Genomic DNA, 21,451 nt, shown 5'->3' with positions numbered 1-21,451 from the left:
TTTCTTAAATTTCAGATTTATATATGTCTAAAATCATTTAAATGTATATTTAGAGTAACATTTTGGGGGTAAACCCTCCGAGCCGCATTGCACAGTGGTTCAAAACTGGAACTCAATGTTCATAATTTACTTTAGCCTTAATTTTTCACTAAATTTTATAAATTTTTTTTTTAATGAAAGCATATAACATTAGTAAGAAACCAGTTGAGTTTTTATTTGTGTATATTATATAATTTAGTACAAAATGCAGAAAAAGCAACTATTTTGAAGACAACCGCTTCTACTGTTGCAGTTGATAAATGTTACATAATAAAAACTAGTTGAAAACATTTTAAGGGTTCCCCAAAACAAAAACAAAATTCAAAATAAAAATTTGAATGTTATAAAAAAATGTTCACCAAAATTTTTTTTTTACTTTTAAGAAAAATCTTGGGTATGCAGTTTTATAGATCATTTAATTTTAGTGCAATAAAGTGGAAGTTGTAAGTAGCTTAGAGTTCGCATCGATTTTTAATAATATTTTTCGCAAAAATTTCGATGTGCTGAATGGGAAATAAGGGCATACCCTTTGTCTCTGTGGCTTAGATTCTTATTTAAAATCAACGCGATATTAAATTTAATGACCTATAAAACTGCATACCGAAAATGTTACTAAAAACTAAATATAATTTTAATTTTGGTGAAATTTTTTTGTATACCATTTCCATTTTTATGTGAATTTTTTTCGTTTTGGGGGAACCCTACAATTGTTTTCAACTAGTTTAAATATGTGAACTTCTATGTATTTTTTTTTCCTTTTTGGGGGAATCCTAAAATTGTTTTCAACTAGTTTTTATTATGAAATATTTATCAACTGGAATGGGAGAATCAATTTTCTTCAAATTGCAAAGCTACTTTTTCCGCACTTTGCACTAAAGAATTTAATATAACCAAGTAAATAAGCAAAAATCGGACTCAACTGGTATATTGAAAATTTCATAAGCTTTCATTAAACAAAAAAAATTTATTAGATTTGTGTGAAAAATAAGGACTGCAGTGCATTGTGAACAGTATATGCCAGTTATGAACCACTGTGCATTGGAGATTTTTACATGAACGTTGAAAAAGCGATAAAGAATGAAAATACAGATAAATCTGTACACTTATAATAATATACATAATAATTTCATAGATTGGCGTTTACAAAATATGTTAGTGTTTGGCCTAGCTTCTCCTCCGAATTGTGGCGGGCGCCGACTCCGAACGAAGATTCGATTTTTATGACAAGCTGTTTTTTATGTCAGAAATACACTAGGGCGTTTGACATTTAGGAGGTTTTTCTCTGATTTGGTTGGTTTTTTAAAATTAGAAATTAACATTTTTTCAAATTTGTTTTTTGTTTTCAATTTGATTGTTTTTTTTCAGATTTTGGTTGGTTATTTTCTAACAGGAGGCAACGGTGGTGTCAGTATTCTTTAAACACTTAGTTGAGAGAAAATTGTGGGTGTAAATTTTTTTTATGCACCCGCTAAAATAGCTAAATCGCATTTTTTCTATAAATTTCTTATTTGCTACCCGATTTTTAAAATTTTTATGTTACCGAAAAGGCCTCGCGTAGGACTATAAGTGAATAAAGTCTTAGCCTTATTATCAAGGTCTTCATCGTTTTTTGAGAGCTTTAGATGTATAGTATAAAAATAATAATCTAAAGATAGTAATTCCAAAAGTAGTGAAGGTATAAATGAAAAAAGATTTTGAATGCCAAAAGAGTTTAATTGCCATTCATAGTCCTGAGCGAGACCTTAGCGAGACCTTTTCAGCGACATAAAGATTCTAAAAATCGGATGTAAAATAAGAAGGTTACATATAGCAAAAACGCCATTTAGCGGTTTTTAGCGGGTGCCAAACAATTTTTTTAACACCCAAAATTTTCTCTCGACATAAGTGTTTAACTAAAACTGCCACACACTAATCTTTTTATCGTTTCATACGTCGTGATACGGTGCTATGGTTCAAAAATTGCTGGTTTTTGTTTATGCATTAAATTTCACTTACTTTCGCTTATTCCATAACAAAACCGCGAGCTAAGCAAGGTATGCTATCATTATTGTCACTAAATCTTCTTCTTTAGTACTAAAAAAAGAAAGTAAAGTAAATAAATAAGTTCTGTCTTTGAATATTTTCTTCTGAGTTTACATACAGACCGAGAGCGGCCATCAATAAAGCTCAAATGCACAAAAACCCCCAAAAATAATCTAAAATTCATATTCAACGCACAATAAATATCTACCTTATTCTTCAGCTACGCAAGAAGTGACATTTGCATATTTCTAAATATTTTTCTTTCCTTTTTGTATTCAAAAATATCTGCATATTTGCAACTGTCTCTCCGTGCTTGTGCGCTGCATAGCATGGCGTGACACAGTCATTGAAATTGCAATTGAATTGTCCTTGTCAGTGTTTGGTGCACACTTGCATGCATACGTACAAATATTTCCTAGACATTGTTCCTAGTGTAACAAGGGCTACACCCACCTTCCCAGTACATAGGGTAGCGGACAAAAGTGGATGAATGGTGTTTCGTATTGAATATTTAAAATGTTTTTTAAGCTATATTTTTTTTTGATATTTTTTTATAAAAATATGGCTCATGCTTTATCAAAATTCAAACTTTATACAGAATTTCGAAAAAATCCAAAAAATTTTATTTAAATTTCGAGCTTTTTAACCAGAATTTTTTTAAAATTGTTCGGTATGCACTTAACAGGATTCTAAAATTTTAGTAAAATTAGTGTAAGTTTTGAGCGGCTAAAAAATCGCATTGATTTTTAATATTTTTTTTTTGTTCACGGCGTCAACGCTAGTTTTACTAAATTTCGCTTTTTATATACAAACAAGTAATTTTTAGCAAAAAAAAAAAACCGACTTAAAAAAAATCCCAATGATCCCAATGATCGGATCTAAATTAGTATGGGACCACCTCTGAGACACTACCTTTCCGTTGCAAAAAGAATTTTTGAAATCGGTTGACGTGGTGCAAAGTTATGCGGTAACATACATAAAAAAAAATAAATAAAAAAAAAATAAAAACAAATAAAAAAAATATTCCGACGAACTGATAACCTCCTCCTTTTTTGGAAGTCGGTTAAAAAAAAAACGAAAAAGTCGCAAAAAAAAATTATTGAAAATCAATGCAATTTTTTAGCCGCTCAAAACTTGCGCTAATTTTACTAAAATTTTAGAATCCTGTTAATTGGATACCCAAAAATTAAAAAAAATTCCGGTTAAAGTTTGAAAGTGTGATTTATATGGCTTTTGTTTAAGTATGAACCATATTTTTATAAAAAAATATCAAAACAATGTAAGCATGAAAAACATTGTAAATATTAAAAACGAAACACCATTCATCCATTTTTGACCGCCACTGTAAATCTGCATCCTTCTTCAAGCTACAATTGTGAGCTTCAACCCCAATATCTCACTCCGCTTTCACTTAGCTGCCGTTTTGTTTTGGTCACACTTGCTTTGCTTGTGTATACAGTTTTTCTTTGTGTTGCCATCAACTGTTTGTTTCCATTTACAATAACAACTGCGCGCTGGTATCTTTGTGTTTTTGTCTGTCTTTATATGTCTGTTTGTATGTATGTACTTTAAGTGCTTCTACTAATAGTCATTTGTGGTTTCTCAAGTGCTGTTATAGCTGACTTTGTACATAGTTTGCCGCAGTTATCCTTACTGTTGCTGGTTGTATTTTTGTCATTCTTGTTGTTCTTGCTTTATGGGGGCTTTCGCTATTTGGTTTGCTGTCATTTTTTGATTGCAATTGTTGTCAATGCACTCTCTGTATATTCGCTATCGTTTCTTTTTTGCTTTTGTTCTGTAGCTAAATTTTTGACTGTTCTGTTCTTTGGCACGACGACTTGAATGACAAGTGTTGTGGATTTTCAATCTCAAAGGTATGTAAATTTATGAAAAGGTAAAAGTTTAGTGAATTCATGGGAAAAGCCAGGTGAAAAAGTACTTAAATTCAAAATATTTGAGCGAGCATTTATCAACAGTTTTTGTGTGGTAGGTATAGCGGTTGGAAGCAGGGCTTCGGAGCGACGCGGAACAAAGGAGCAACGAATTTTAGCTGCAGCGAAGCTGGAGCAAAGCGCTTAAAAATTCATTTACATAACACATGAACAAAAATTTATTTTTATATGGGAGAAAAGGCGCAACATCCTCCTCAACTAGTACAGTACTAAAGTTCATCGGAGAAATTAGAATGTGGGTGTGGAAGTAAATAGGAGTAGGTTTGTGAAAGTCAGGCGCTACTCAAAGTAATTTCGTCTTCCAAAGCTACATCATTGCTAGTCTTCTAGCCTGATAATCTACAATCCCTTGTAATCTACAAAAGCATGCATCTAGAATGGGCCCCTGTTCATATGGGAATAGAGAGTTAAAACATTGCGACGAGATTAGACAGGGAAGCGGCAGCCGCAACTGTAACTGCAGATATGATCACAGAAGAGCTTAGATAAAAAAGAGCAATAAAAACGCTTACTTAGGAGATACAATTTAAAAAGATCCTCTAATCAATTCCTCGAAAGAGAATTGACGAGTTTCCACAGGCTATCTCACAATGCAATGTAGGCTGAAGGGTCACTTGCACAAATTAGATATTTGGACAAAAAATCTTTGCTTCTATACGGTCTTGTCAATTCTGATAGCTTTTTGGGAAGAACAGAGAGGAAAAAAGGCCTAATGTGACCTCAGTGTGAGCAAATTCACTCCTTAAAGCAGAGACGGAAAATAATCATTACTTTTTAATTTTAACCAAAAAAATCAACAAGTTGTAATCATCGTACAACAATTTTAACTATACCTACGTACTTCTGTGCTTGCGTCCTAATGTAATTTACAATGATTTTTATTTTTCGAGTTTGATCAATAAAGATTCAAAATAATAATTAATTTTTAACTTTTGTTTTTACGCTCAAAGGAAATTATTTTTATTTAATTTTTCACCAACTTCCAAAAAAGGTGGAAGTTATCAGTTCGTCGTAATATTTTTTTATTTTATTTTTTATTATTATCTTTTTTTTACTTTTTATTTTTTTTTTATGTATGTATGTTACCGCATAACTTTGGACCACGTCAACCGATTTCGATAATTCTTTTTGCATCGGAAAGGTAGTGTCTCAGAGGTAGTCCCTTACTAATCTGTTTGGATCCGGTCATTGGATAATATATATATATATTTTTATATGAGAATTGAAGTCGGTTTTGTTTGAGTTAAGTTTTATTTTTTTCACTTAAGAATAATGATAATTCAAAAAACTCAAAAGCTATCGACGTATAAAAGGAATAAGTCAGGTAAAAATTACAGTACGTTGCGCCTGTATGGCCTTTTAAATTTTAAAAATGATCATTATATTTAAGTAGAAAGATAAAACTCAATTATAATTATTATCTCTGAGCGAAAAAATAAAAATCATAAAATAATCATTATTTGTGATCGAAAAAATCAACTAGTAGATAATTATTTTCGTTGAGCGAGCAAATAAAACTTAATAATAATTATTATTTTTAAGTGAACAAAAATAAAAATCATAAAATAGTGATTAAATGCTGATTTAAACTATTTTACTCATAATGATTACCGTCCCTGCTTTAAAGCTTAAAGCCCTTCTAATCTTCTGCATACCTCGCATAAATATGTATCTATCTACTTATCAAGGTATGTACACACAAACATTTTTAATTCTTCCATGACTCCCGGCATAATTCTCCGCGTGCTAATTTTGTAGTGTTTCAAAAACATGCGTTGCATACTACATTAAAAAAATTGGTAGTTTTTCTAACCCTTTTAAAATATTTTGTGAATTTAAAATGTGAACCATGGCGTATACGCAACGCCAACTCATACGCAGTTTTATTTGCTTAAATCAACTGCAGCTCGGTGTTCATTAGTTAATGCGCATGGCTTTAACTATACTCCTGTGGAAGAGACACCAAAGAAAGCCAGCGGTTTTACATATCTACACATATTTATGTCAATATAATTAAGAGAAAATAGAGAAAACAAAGAAAACGAGTATGCATGCAATGGCATATGGGCAGTGGGCGATTCGCTTGTGATGGTTGGCAAAATTTAATAAAATATTTGCTGTTGTACATCTATCTAAGAGCTAATAAACATTGGACTTTGCCTGTTTGTATGCTTAAATGTGTTTATCTACATGTTTTTGTATGCGTACAAATGTGAATGACACTTCCGCCTGTCTGGCGCTGACACCGCATAAAAGCACTTCAGCTCATTAGCACAAACAAGACACTTTAGATGGATATGATTAATATAAAGAGAGAGGTACTTACTAAACAAAAGTCAGAGTGAAATTTAGTGCATAAATACCAGAAAATAAATGAGTGTGTAAAAAAAAATACTGCGTCTACCAGAGCAGTTAATACTATGTATTATTAATATATATAATACGCGAAGGGATTTTTTGTCCAGGATATAAGATCTGCACCGTTCGCTCGATTTTCAAAAATGGGATGTCAAATCAAAAGGCTTGGCCTGTAGATGTTCAAAACGGTTTTAGTTTTTCGAAAAGAGTTGTCACCTGCTGAACAATTAAATTCAAATTTCGTTCGATTTTCCAAAATAAAAGGCTTGGACTGCAGATATGCAATAAAGATTTACTTTTTTGAAAAAAAATGCTCCCTTTTAAAAAATAATATTTAAATTATTTAATAAAATAAATTAATCATTACAAAAGGGTTATCAATCGAAATGGCCATTAAAACGCTTTTGGCCTTATTCATAAAAAATAAAGTAGGTTCAAAAAGTTTTATAAATAGACGTTTTCATACATTTTTCAATTTATAAACCTTTTGTAAAGCTACTTTATTTTTTGTGAAAAAGCCTATTTGCTTCTTAACATAACTATAGAAGGGTGGCCACCTATTTAAAAAAATCACGTTAGCTAAGGGAAATATGTAATACCATAGGGGTTTCAGAAAGTAGTAGTTTGAAAATATTTTGAAGAGGGTTGCCACCTGCTTGAAATGTCGCACTTAGTTTACTTATACACAAGAAACATTAAAGTATGGATGTCAAACGAAACGGCTGCACGGTTTTACATGAAATATGACACTCGGATCTCTTATAACACTGAATAAGATTTGGAATATTTTTTTAAGTTTTTAAAATCAATTTGGCGCGTTTTAACGCCATGCGGCTTCACTAGTTATATCAACAAGTCTCAGAGTTTGTGAGTGATTGCGTAGGCATGTTTGTTGCTTTTTGACGGTAAAACGGCTGCGCTTATTTCTATGAAATTTGGCAAACAGATAGTCATAAGCTAGTTTAATATATAGAGAAGTTAAATAAAGTACTGAAAAAAGGTGTGAGGATCAAACGAAAGTGATTTAAAAGAATTTTTTTTCAATATTTTTAAAGAAGGTTGCCATCCGTTCGAATCTTGAAATTAAACTAATCAGCAAAGCTAAGTAAAATACTGTAAAATGGGTACTAAACGAGTGAAGTATAGGGTAGCTTTTTTCGAGAATATTTTTGTAGAGGGCTGCCACCTTTTTAGAAATTCAACTTAAATTAAATTAACAAGTTAAATGAAATATTTTAATATAGGTGTCAAACGAGAAATGTTTAAGAAAACTTTATACGGCAAATATTTTTTGAGAGGGTTGCCACCTCTTAAAAATGTGAAATCAATTTAGCAAACTAGTTAAACGAAATAATTTATTATAGGTATTTAATAAAGCTTTATTTCGAAAATATTTTTGTATAAGGTTACCATCTGTTTAGAAATTAAGAATGAATTTAATGAACAAGTTAAACTAAATATTTTAATATAAGTATCAAATATACAATCGACTTACATACATAGGTGTCGAGCCAAAATAGTTTAAGAAGGCTTTATTTCTTTATTTATACTTTTGAAGAGGGATGCCACATATCGAGAAATTCAAAATAAATTTAATGAAGAAGTTAAACTAAATATTTTAATGTGGGTATCGAACGATGGAGATTTAAAAGCTTTATTTCGAAAGTATTTTTGAAGAAGGTTGCCACCAGTTTAATGGCTCAAAATTAATTTGATTCACAAGTTAAATTACATATATATTAATATGGGCGCCAAACGATAGAGGCTTAAGCTAGCTTTATTTATAAACTATTTTTTCCACCAGAATAAATATTGACAATGACTTAAAATATAATTTGTACCTAAGAAGGTCTAAAGAATTAAGTCATTAGATTTAAGTACTAAGCCTCATGCTTTAGATCGTATGTTTTAATTTTTAAGTCGTTTGCTTTAAATCTAAAAGTTTTATCTGTACTAATCGTAAATGCAATAATATAGTGCTTATCGTAAATATACAACACCCACATATTGGCAAGCTTTGAACTTTTTTTTTAAATATCATTTAATTTTATTCATTTAATCTTGAACAAAACCCATACAAATTCAAATTTCAAACTTTATACAAATATTAAAAAAATAAAAGGTTTTAATCAGAGCCTCACACTTTTAATTCCGCATTATTTTGAAAATTTTTTCGGGATGTAGTTTCATAACCCAATTAGTTCTAGTATAATGAACTATATTTTTATAAAAAAATAGTAAAAAATAAATAACCAAAACTTGTAAATATCTGGGTGTCGCATAGTTATGATAAGCACTATGTTACCCAAATCCAGCTGCCAAAAATCATTAACAAATGTGTCAGCAACTTGGCTGAAGCTTGTCCGAAATTAAGTATTGTATCTTGGCCTAAGCTCCCGTTTTGAATTAGTTTTTTTTCCTAATGATTATCAAATACACTGCTGTTCAACGCCCACGCAATTGTCTGTGCTACTAATGTTACTTTCAACGAGCGTGTCGTAAGGCATCAAGCTGCGCTTGCCAATATTTTGTATTGGGGTCATGTTTTTGTACAATAAAATGGCATTCGTTGGGATGGTAATAATGAGGAATGTGAAAGACGGTTTCTCAAAAATGTAGCGGACTAACAGCAAAAAACTAAATACGAAGGCAGAGACTAAAATGTACAATATACCTGAACACTGGAGCACGCAGTCAACGATAAGCAAGCAACAACTCACTTAAAAAAATAACATACTTTTCATTCCAGCTATCTTTCAACACAAATGTCAGAGGCATTTAAAAATGTTTCCCTCTGTTTGCTTAGTAATTTTTTGGTACTATTTTCTGCATACACTCAACACGTTTAGACACAAAAAAAAAAAATAAAATACAAATACATGTTTGTACCAAGCTAGAATTTTTGCGCCTAATTTCGACCAAGTTGAGCGCAAAAGCCTTATGAGTTTCCACTGTAATAGCAGTAGCTTTTGAGCGCCTTAAAGTAGGCAAGAGCCGACGAACGCTTGGCTACATGTCAATTTAATGAGTGACAGCCACAGACATAATATATCTAGCAATATACATCTTCGCTTTTTACATACATATATCCAGCCTGCCTCTTTCCAGCAGCGTCTTGTCGCCTGCCAGCGGAGATAAACATCTGTTTCTTCACCAGCTTCACCACCAGCATTCGTCGCCTTAACAACAGCTCGCTAAGCCACTGCTACTACTATTATTTCACTAATTACGTATGTAGCACAGCCACAGACTTACTTAAACCATCATCGTAATATTATATGGCCATAAAAACCATATACTTCAACTGTATTTTGCAAGTCCCCGCTCTGCGTTGAGAAAGCAAGGTTAGTCAACTTGAGTTGGCTGTCATGCTTTTTGCTCATTTTTCTTGCAATTTAAATTGCAATTAGGCGTTGATAGCGTAATTTTGCATTTTTTTTAATGACAGTGACTGCGCCTTATGCTGGGTAGATATCTTTCGAGAGTGTGTGCAAAAATGTTAATTCCTAAGTATGCTTGAGTGATTTTGAGTATATATATTAATCCTGCTTTCCCCTCGCGCTTATTTCACAGCTTGCTAAGCTTTATTATGCACAAAGATTAAATTGCATGTAAAGGGGGTGTGTATAGTGTATTGAATTTAAGTGGTTGATTTGGTATAAAAATAAAACTTCGGCCGATTACCCCCCACTTGAAAGCTTTTCGGCTATGGTACGAAAAAAATCGCATTAAAAACTTTTAATGTACCATGTTTTTATAAATTGACTAACATAGGGAAAATTGTAGTGGAAAGCGTAGTTAATTTTTGATTAAAAAAATATTAACAACTAGCACATACCCGGCGTGCTTCACTGCGCCTTAAAAGTATTTTTGTGCTGTTTGATACCCTTATCGTAATATTTTATTTATGTTATCAATAAAATAAAATACATTTTTTTCAAACAGGTGGCAATCCTCCTTAAAAATATTTTCGACAGTAAACTTTTCTAAACCTCTTCAGTTGCATAGCCGTATTGTAATATTCAATGTATCTTATCAGTTGAATCAAATTAAAATTTCCAAACAGGTGGCAACCTTCAACAAAAATATTTTCAGCTGTAAGCCTTCTTAAACCTATTTCTTTTGACAGCCACAATGTAATATTTACTTTATCTTATCAATTTACTTAAACTTTAATTTTCAATCATGTGGCAACTCTATAATCTTTTGCTTCTGTATTTTAAGTTAGACCTCTAGCTATACATCGGTTAAAACTGCATTCAAACATTCAGACACACAGACAGACAAAAATTCTAAAAATAGTTGATATGGCTTCTGTTGCTCTAATAAAGACCCCCTAATTAATTTTTCTTCAACATCCATAATGTACAAACAACGGCCTTGTTAAAATTTTCTTACATGTATGTGATTAAAATTGAAAAACCTAAGTTACACGCTATGTCACTGTGAATCTATTACTTTTTAGTTAGTTTATAAAAACGTGGTGTTATTAAGAGTTTTTTATCTGATATTTATTTCGTACTTTTTAGTGTTGTCTAAATATATGAAATAAAGGAAATCGATCTTTTAATACATTTCTTCAAACTGCATGTACGTATTTTATGGATTTCGTACAAATCAGACAATAAATTTGCAATATTTTTTTCCATGATATTAATACTGAATATGTATAAAATAGGACCATTGGTCACATTTTTCTCTGATCTGTGCTAAATATTTCAAGTCTCAAAAATTCAACGAGAAATGACCACACATCTCCACAGACATGTAATTGCCAACTTGGAGACACTTTGATTTCTTGATACGTGTAAGTATTTTAGCGCTTAAAAATTTTTAAATCTTAAATACTTACTGAATCACTATCTAAAACGTTATCATAAATAGCAATATGGCACAGCCATTTTTTAGAAGGAGTTAAAGGGTTAAATTTTACAATAAAATTGCTTACAAAATTTTTTCGTAGGTCTCTGAAGACGAGTATTCGATTTACATAAATAATATTTCTTAATTGACTTTGACCTTAAGCTTTTTTTTAGCATAATAAACTTTAGTTGGATGATTTTTTCATTTTGGGTGACCCGTCCTCAAATTCACTGCTTAATATTCCTGTAGAATATTTTCAACGTAAGGTCCAAATGATCCACTATGGTTGGAGCTAAAGGGCTAATGTTCCACGCAAAAAATTGATCTTATCGTTTTATTATGGGTCGCCTAAGACAAGAATTCAGTTTGAAGAATTTTTTATAAATGAAATTATATGCAATTTATTTAGTTGAATATGTGATAAAAAAGTGGCAATTTTGGCACGCTATAAAAAAATTGTCATGAGGCGGAGCAAAATTCTCTTAAGGTTCGATTACCTAGCGTAGATACTACCGATTGGGTATTATTTGGTTAAGGCCACAAATAAAATTCTTAAAATTTTTCCACGCTGTATACCAGTTAAAATTATATTATTTTTTTGATTTAATATTAAAATTTTAATGGTGTTACCACAAATACACTTTCTATCCGTGAAAATATTGGTGTCAAAGTAAGAAAGTGATAGCTCATGCTAATACATATCAAAAGATAAGATATCAATGCTGATATATGGTGCTTATCATAACTATACGACACCCACAGATTGACAGGTTTTTTTTATCAATTCTACTTTTATACAATTTTAATTATTTTTTTATGAAAATATAGCTTATTCCGTGACAAAAAAAATACAAGGTAAAGCCATTCCCTCATTTGGTCGGCCATGACTTTCTTCTGACGTTTGCAAGCATTTTAAAATCATACAGAATTGAAAAAAAAAATAAATTGTTCATAATTTTTGTTGTTTGAGATTGAAAATGAGAATGTGTGTGTCAGTTTGAGTTTTTGAATTTTACATTTATATTTATTATTATAAATTTTTATCGCGGATTATTCTTTATGAATCCAAGTTTGGAACTTTGTGCCAAATTAAAAAAAAAAATCAAGAAACTTTAGTAAAAATTTCGCGTTTAAATTTTTTACAAAGATTTTGAGTAGGCAGTTTTGTGGTTCTTTCAATTTAATTATAATAAAGTACAGTTTGAGATAGCTGGGATTTTTTTGGCAATTTTTTTAATTTTTTTATTGAAGGTGTCGCTCATTATCTCCATATAAAAAATCGTCGAACACATATAGTATATGTACTTTATAGGAAAGAAAATGATTGACATTCTCAACACAAAAAATTGCCCAAAATCAATTGTAAGTCCTAACTACTTAAGCTTGCACCTTATTGTACCAAAATTGAATAGGTCACAAAACTGTTTACTCGGAATCATTTTCAGGAACCTAATTAAAAAGCTCTAAATTTTTACGGAAGTTTGCTGATTTTTTTTTAAATAGTGCACTAACTTTAAAACTAGGATCCATACTATATTTTTTCTAAAAAAAAAAAAAATGACATTAAACAATAAAAATTAAATTGTCTAAAATTGTAAATATGTGGGTGCCTTATAGTTATGATAATCGCTACATTTTGCACTCCAAGAGCAATGAGTAATCTCCATTAGTATATATTCTGACATATTCACGGTCAGGGTTATCTTACACTTTGCTACGGTGGTTTAATAACAACGGTATCAATACAATAGTTTCCCGTTTTTAACGGGTAGATCGCAGGAAGAATTTTTATTTTTTTCAAATTGGCTTACAAACAATCTAATTAATTATACAGTTGCGTAGCTTAATACTCAACTATAAAGAACTAAAAATAATTTGTTGGTTAGTATTTTATTTTCCTATTATTGTTTTTGCAAGCATCGGTTAAAGTCAAAAGGTTTTTATGTTGCTTAAGCTATCTTCAAATATCTACCTTCAAATTCACTTTTTCCTTTTCGCAACATGTTTCGTTTAAAAGGCTGTTTTGCTGAAAAAGTTTAGAGAATGGAGGTTTTTAGTTGATTAGAAAAAGGTAGCATTTTTAATTGGGTCAGTAAATAGTTGAAAATTAGTTATGCAGAAAAGCAATATGGCAGTTAATTATGTTAACTTTTGGAGGGGAACCACTTTCACCCTCCGTGATGCACTGTCTTGTTGTCATCTTAAAATTAAGTATGGAATTTATGCTTCTTATGCTTTGTACAGTACACAGCCCTGAAATAGGATAAAAGCCAAATTGGTTAGTGCGTTCAGAAATTCAAAAATTTTCCAGCTAACGCATCTAATATGAGAACAAAAGCAGATGCGTTCATATACATTTTAAGCTCCCATTTAGAATACGATTTTTTTTTACTCTAGAGTTCATAATATACACATGTACTATATATCGCAAAGGTGGGAATGAAGTAAATTCTGGTTGCTAAAGAGGAGGAGGTGTCTTAACAACATCCTTTATGCTCATGTTTTATGTACGTTCAAAACTTGGATTCTCTGTACTCGGGAGAACTAGGAATAAAAAAGGCACTGAGGTCTTCAAAGCCAAACCTGCGGTAATACAGGATGTAGCTGTTTCTGCTGAGCAGAGGAGAAATATCTTTGGCTATGGATCTGCTGACAGATCACATCATTTAATGACTTCTGCAGGACAGACAGGCGCGAGGGAGAGACGGTATCCGTAAGGAGCTTACATTGTTCATTAGTGCTGGAATCCTTGTAGACGTGAGTGATGTTATCAACCCTACATACTGGCTTGTTGAAAAGGGCGGTAAAAGTCACCGTGGCACCAAAACGGATCCGATTGAGGCCCTAAAAGCAGACCGCAACGTCGATCCGGATTATCGGCGCACTTGATCTGATCAAAATTGTACCTTGACAGACAGCAGTAATGCGAATTATAGAGCCACGAGGTTGGGAGGTTCGAATTCCAAAGCTAATTAAATTTACATACTATTTTTTAATTGGTTGAATTATTACTTTTACTTCTTTTTTAACGTAATTGTTATTGTTTCACCGATATGTTATCGGTCAAAAAAAATTTTTAAATTAATTTGCTGAGCCAACTATAAAAGTCATTTTTTAATCAAAGATAAACGTTAAAGTTGGACTTACTTTTTAAGTCAAATATAAACGTTTAAATTTGTCTGTATGTTTTCAGTGAAATATAAAATTTAAAATTTTACTTTTATTTTTCGGTCAACGAAAAAAGTTAAAATATAAACTTTTTTCGATCAAAAAATTAAAGTAAAATTTTAGCTGTCAAAAGACAGATTTTTACTTTTATATTTGACTAAAAAATAAAAGTAAATTTTTTAGTTTTATTTTTGGTCGAAAAAAGAGAGACACATTGTGACTTATATTTTTGACCGAAAAAAATTTAAGTAAAATTTTAGCCTATATTTTTAACCGGACAAATAAAAGAAAAAATTTAGCTGTAATTTTTGAGTGAACAAATATCGGCAAAAATATAATTTCTATATTTGACCAAAAAATTAAAAGTAAAATTTTAACTGTTAAAAGTCAGATTTTAACTTTTTTTACTTTTATTTTTGGCCGAAAAAAATTAGTGCAAATTTGTGGCTTTTATTTTTGGCCGCAAAAAAAGGAAAGTAAATTTGTGACTTTTTTTACCGAAAAAATTAAAGTCAAATTTTAACTTTTATTTTTGACCGGACAAATAAAAGTAAAAATTCAACTATAATTTTTGATTGAAGAAATATCGGTAAAAAATAATGGTTAATTACTGACTTTTTGAAAAAATTCCGAAATATTTAAATCACATACGATTAATATTCCTTGGCTAACAGTCATCATCACTAAGTTAAATAGAACAATTTTTTCCGACTTACTTTTTGAAATAAAATTATTTTCGATTCCTGAATTATATGTAGTCATTGTGTACTTTTTTATTATAATTTAATAGATTCCGTGTGACCTCCATCTATGATTACAATTTGTACTTTACCTTCCGCAGCCTCTTCAGAGCTTCTATTAATTTGTTCAATTTCAAAAGCAACAAGTGTAATAAATATTTGTTAAACCAACAGAGTGACCACATGGCGTATGAGTATTATGCGTTTATTTATATGTGTTTGTATGTATGTATGTGTAATTAATTTGGCATGCAAGCCAAACAGTCATCAAGTGCAGGCGTTTCTTTGTTATACATGCATATGTACTATATTGCATGTATGTATGTCTATCCGCCATCATCAGGTATTTCTGCTATTTTCAAAGTACTTCAGTCTCATTTCAACTTTGGCAGCTGCAATTTAGATTTGCATAAAATTTCATAGCATTCACTGAGATAAACGGCGAGTAATGTGTACAAAATTGGCATTATTGTTGTTATTGTTTATGCTGCAATACTCGCAAATATATATGTATGTATATATGTATGTATGCATGTATGCACATTGAAAATGCATGCATTTCAAACCTTTGTGTTAGTTAATACATTTCAATTAAATTGACCATTGATTATTACAATATTGCAAACAACAACATTTGTTGCTCGATATTATATATGTATGTACACAATTTTCTGCAATTAATTTCACAAATGTGCCGCATTATTTATGGCATTTTTCAATTAATTCTAATTAAAGCTACATGAACGAACAGCAAATATTGTTTTGATTTGCAATGAAGGCTGTGCGGATAAATAAAATAATATGCAAGTAGATTTGGGATTTTGGTAATTCACTTTTGTCGTCTACTCCTTCTTTTCACTTCCACTCACCTGTAATACTCGGCAGCGTACTTCTAGGCACTCCTCGTCCTTGCACGGCTGATACATGCCCAATGTCACACAGTTGAAGAGGATGACCAGTATGGAGATGCGCTCGAACCATGTGTTGGAGGCGCCCAGAAAATAGTTGAAGATTTTGCGAAAAAATTGGAAAAATTCAAAGTTTCCAAAAAAAACAGCCAAAAAATATTGAAATTTGCTCTGTGAAGGAAAACTCGTTAGATAGGAAAAAATTGTTTTCAGAAATTCAATTTCAAATTATATGCATTTAATTTTGACGTACTTGACCAGTATTAAATGTGTATTTCGCTTAAAAGTATGCAACGGTAGTGCTGAAAAAGTTGTAATGTGTTTAGATATCGTAGTCTCTAAATTTTTTTTTTTAAATTGACTTTAACAGAATTTATTCTGTTATGAAATAATCCCAAGTCGCACTAAAATCTAGGTTCTTAAAAATACAAACCAAACATTTTTTCTTAAATTTTTTTTACGACAACAAGCCTTATGTACTGATAATTTTAAACCAAAAATTTGAAGAAGGAAACTTGTTTCATAAAGAATTTTTTACAAATAAGGTGTTCTAAAGAAATGTACCATAAATTTTGTACTAAAATTTTTGTTTTAATAATTTTGTTTAAACACTTTATTGAATACTTTAAACAAATATTTCGTGGGACAAAAATTTTAGTAGTAAACATTTTTTTCTGAAAATTTCATACACAAATTTTTTAAATAAAATTTACCTACTCAAAATTTGTTTAATAACATTTTGTAAAAAAAACTTGTGTACTAAAAAATTCGCAATTAAATTTTATTATTTAAAATTTCGCACAAAAATTTTTTTAATAAAATTTCTGCACTAATAGTGCACCAAAAAGGTTTTAAAAATTCTAACGTAAAACTCTTTTTGAACTTTTGTCACTAGTATATTTTAAGCAAAAATTTCGTGGCACAAAACTTTTGTTATACAAATTTTGTACCCCAAATTTTGTTCTGAAAATTTTGTGGAAAAAGTGGTTAACAATAAGTTGCGTACTAAAATTTTGTTAAAACAGATTTTGTACAAAAACTTGTGTACTAAAGAGCTTGTATTAAAAGTTCATAACAAAAGTTTCGTAATAATAGCGTACTGAAAAGTACTAAAACCTAAGTTTTAATATTTCAAACCTAGAACTTTTTATAACTTTTTGTCACTACTAAAAACTTTTGTACCATATATTTAAAGAATAATTGGTAATACCAACATCTTTTATATACATACATAAATTTTGTACCAAAAAAGTTGTACCATAAACTTTGTACTAAAACGTTTATACTAGTAATTTTGTTCTAAAACTTATGCACTGAATATTTTTAACCAAAAATTTCGCGCGTCAAGTATTTGAAAAAAAGCTTGTTTCTCTAAATTTTGTAGAACAAATTTTTTAGTTGAAAGTTTTGTACTAAAATTTGTTTAATAAACATTCTGCACTAAAAATTTTACCTGAAAATTGTGTACTAAAAATTTACTACTCACAGCTTTGCCCTTAAAAATATTTTTGAGAAATGTTTTCTGCTTAACGTTTTGTGCTGAAGTTTTACTTCTCAGCATTTTACACATACTTTTTATTTGGTACTAAAACTTTGTACTTAAAATTGTATGCTAGCACCTTCCTTCTAAACGTTTGCACTTATAATTTTTTACTACATTTTTTTTTTTTACTGAAGATAATATCTAAAAAATTGTTATTAAAAATTGATATAAAAAATTTTATTCTAAAAATTTTGAATGAAAAAATGTTTCCTTATTATTTTAGCTTTGAAAAATTTATGAAAGTTTTTGCAAAGATTTTGTACGAAAATTTATGCCAACAATTTCATTCTGAGAGTTTATACTAAAAATTTTGTACTTAAAACTTTTTTTCTAAAAACTGTTGTACTAAGCATTTAAAACTATACATTTTTTAATGCAAATTAGACAAAACAATTTGGTTCTAAAAATTGTGTGTTAAAATCTAGTTAATTTTTGATTCTAGAAATGTGATAAAAATTGAGTATAAAAAATTTTATAGCAAGAATTGTATGCTAAGACCTAATAAATAGTATTAAGAGCTTTATAAAAAAAATTTTTTACTAAAAATTTCATACCACAATTTTTAATATTAAATATTTTATATTGCTGTAATTAAAAACGCTGTAAAACAGCTGTTTTTCTAAAAAAAATTGTTAGCTCAAAAATCTGCTCTCACAATTTTTGAATTTTAGCAGTGGTATTTAGAAACATTTATAGGCCCTCTTTAAACACATTTTTAAAACTTTCGTCCAAAAAATTGTTTGCCAACGAATTTTTGTTAAAAAATGAAATGTTTTAGAAGATATTTGAAATCTATAAACTTGGTTCTATTGACGAAATATGATTAAAATTTAGTATCCAAAGACAAATATTTACTAAAGCTCGTAAAAAATTTTATAGGTAGTTATTTCTTAAGCTTTTTGCACATTTGTATATATGTATGAGTGATAAAACTTGATCATAATTATGTACTAAAAACGTTTATACCAAAAAACTGTTTTAAAAATATAATAACCCCTGTGCTAACAATTTTTACTACAAATTAAGTACTAAATTAAAACTATTTTTGGGTTTCGCGGCCTTCTTACTCTCTCGTCGCTTAGGTTTTCAACTGTGCTCACAACATATGCGCTTAAAAGTTCTCAACGAAATTTTCCCATTTTCTTACATCCATATTGATTTTTTCACCATGCAAAGCCATTAAAAACTCAAAATTCGCAACATGTGCTTATAGCCGCGTACAGCCGAACGCCCACACGCGTAAGTACTTGAAGTCAGCCATAGCGTTGGCTGTAATTATCGTCTCGAGGCATTACTAATGCGTTGCGCGCCTAAAAGTGAGCCTTCATATACAACAAGCTCATGTGGAGGCAAAGCCACACTGGCGAACAGATGCTTCATTACCAATATTTGCTGCTAAATTCGACCGCCTTGCCATGCTTGTGCCTGCCGATAGGCTCCGGTGGGCGGATAATCAAACTACAGTTTTCGATTTTTTTTTTTGTATTGCACTCCATCCGACCGCTAATGGCAACGACAACTGCAACGGATGGCGGCAACATCACCACAAAACAGAGCAGCGCAAAAGCTGATGAGCAACAAAAAAAAATGCAACTGTAAAATTATGTAGACGTAGAGCAGGCGTATGGCGCGGATGATTGAAGGAAGAAACGTTTTCGCTACAAGTGCCGTTGCAACACAACCTTCAACATGTTTCCTTCCGTTGTGGTTAATGCATTTTCCAAAACACTACATATAACGGATTGCACAATGGCAACAACGGCAGCAATGGTAGGAGTAAAAAATAAATAAAAACAAAGCAATGTAGTGCACAAGTTGAGAGCAACAATAACAACAACGAAAAACCAAGGAGAGTAGTACTGTGGCAAACAAAAAGCGCGAATAGCAAAGTTGCCAGTGTTTTTACTACATTTCTTTTGTAGTTTGCCATTTTCCCTTCGCCAGTTGCAACTACTTCAAATGTTACCACATTTTCGCTTAACTTTTTCGCTCATCCTCTTGTCGACTCATAACTTGGGCTGTTCAATTTCGTACCCTGTATTGCTTTTGATTTTTTTCTCAACTACTCCTCTTACTCCACAACCCTTTTTTGGAATCGCCTTCGCATGTCTGTAAAAGTTTGTTGCACACGCATCACCTGCAGCACATGCAGCAATGTGTTGCATGCTCGGCTTTGTTGGTTGCATAGCAGATTGTTTTCATGCGATTTTCTCAACAAAATTTTCACTTTGCTACCGCAGATTTTTACCTGCAGCGCTACACGGGTACTTTGCGCTGCCTAAGGTTGTTTCTGTGGGTGGCCGAAGATATTTTTTTCAATGCACAGAAAGAAGAATTTTTCCAACATTTTTTTATATTTGTTTGTTGAGTGAGTTTCGGAATAGCGAGGGAGAATAATTTTATGTTTTTGCTGAGCCTTATAGTGTTAAAATATTTTGTAAATTTTCATTTATTCACTAAGGAAAGCTTCATTATTTACCTTAGAGGTAATACTGTAAATATTTTTAAGAAAATAATAAATTTTTTCAAACAAGGGCATTTATTACTTAAATATTACAAAATACTGTAATAAAAACAATTCAGCATTCCCCGCTTGATTGAGCTCCGGTTAATTGGATTCTCCGCATAATTGGTTAGACATATTCTAATTCTTGCCCCGGTTAATTGAACCAAAAATTGTGCAATTTTTGAATTGCGTATAAGTTGCGTATTGAAAAGCGTATACAAAAAGTATACTTAAGCTTTTAAAATCACTGTAAGTACTAACTTATCAGTACTTAATTTTTAGTATACAATTTATAACTAAAGTTTAGAAAAAGGTTTAGAACCCAATTTTTAACACAAAAACTTTAGAACACAATTTTTAATACAAAAGCGTACACAATTGTTTGTACAAAAGATTTTAATACAAATATTCTCGCAAAAAATGTTTAATGTATGAATTCTTATACAAAATTTATAATACAAAAATTGGAATACAAAGTTTTTATTAAAAAAATTGTTAATTGAATATTTTTAGTATTTTATGTTTAGTAATATCCATTTATTTTGGTACACAATTTTTCGTACTAAATTTTTCGCACCAAATTTAAATTTGCAGAATTAAATTTTAGTTCTAATTTTTACATTAATAGACGTTTAGTACAAAATATCTAAAACATTGTCCACACAAAGTTTTGTAAAAAAAATGTGTGAAATATTTTTTAAGCAGACTTTTTCATGAGTTTAGCACTTACATAAGTCGGTGAGTACTAAAAATTATGCCGGAAGCTATCGTAGGATCAATGTAAATTCACAATTTTCTTTGAATCAGCAACACAAACTAAATATTTTTTTTTGGTTTCCGGAGTACTAAAAAATTAAAAATTTAGTATCTACTAAATTAGCTTTTTTAGTGTTTTCTGAAAGTAATATTTTCTATGCTAAGAACGACGAAAACAGAAGAGCGATTTAATGGCTTAGGGAACTGAAACATTTATTACAAACATTTTAGTACGAAAAATTAAGGAAATATTTATTGTACATGAAATGTAGTACTTTTAGTACTAAAATATTTATTTTTCATTAAATGCAGCATTTTTAGTACTAACACATTTTCTCTACACTAATAACGTTTGCAGCAGGTCTTCAATTTGCTTTTAAAAATGCTGTCTAAATAGTTAGTACCTTAGTGTACTAAAGTAGTGCTCGTATTAAAGTTTAAACATTTAATTTTTAGTGCAGTGTATGCAGAATACTAGAATCAAAATAGGGCTTTAAGAAATTTATTAAGTTGCCAAATTTTTAAAGATGAAAATTGTGACCTAAAAGTTGTTGAAAATACTTATGTATTTAAATATGTATTTGTATTTGTATATG

The 21,451-nt window shown here is 30.5% G+C and overlaps 1 protein-coding gene across 1 annotated transcript in view; it reads right to left on the bottom strand.

The window, feature by feature from the left end:
* LOC118748752 overlaps nt 1-21,451 on the bottom strand; it is a 305,281-nt gene that overhangs the window by 116,968 nt on the left and 166,862 nt on the right. Inside the window, exon 4 of the mRNA XM_036483405.1 lies at nt 16,012-16,123. Coding sequence (XP_036339298.1) covers nt 16,012-16,123 — 112 coding nt within the window. The remainder of the gene's footprint in view (nt 1-16,011; nt 16,124-21,451) is intronic.

This window comes from Rhagoletis pomonella, unplaced genomic scaffold (assembly GCF_013731165.1).
Source record: "Rhagoletis pomonella isolate Grant_MI unplaced genomic scaffold, Rhpom_1.0 Rhpom_scaffold_00013, whole genome shotgun sequence".
NCBI classification, from domain to species: Eukaryota; Metazoa; Arthropoda; class Insecta; order Diptera; family Tephritidae; genus Rhagoletis; species Rhagoletis pomonella.
The sequence above is the reverse complement of the archived record's forward strand: the minus strand, read 5'-3'. Positions and strand labels throughout refer to the sequence as shown.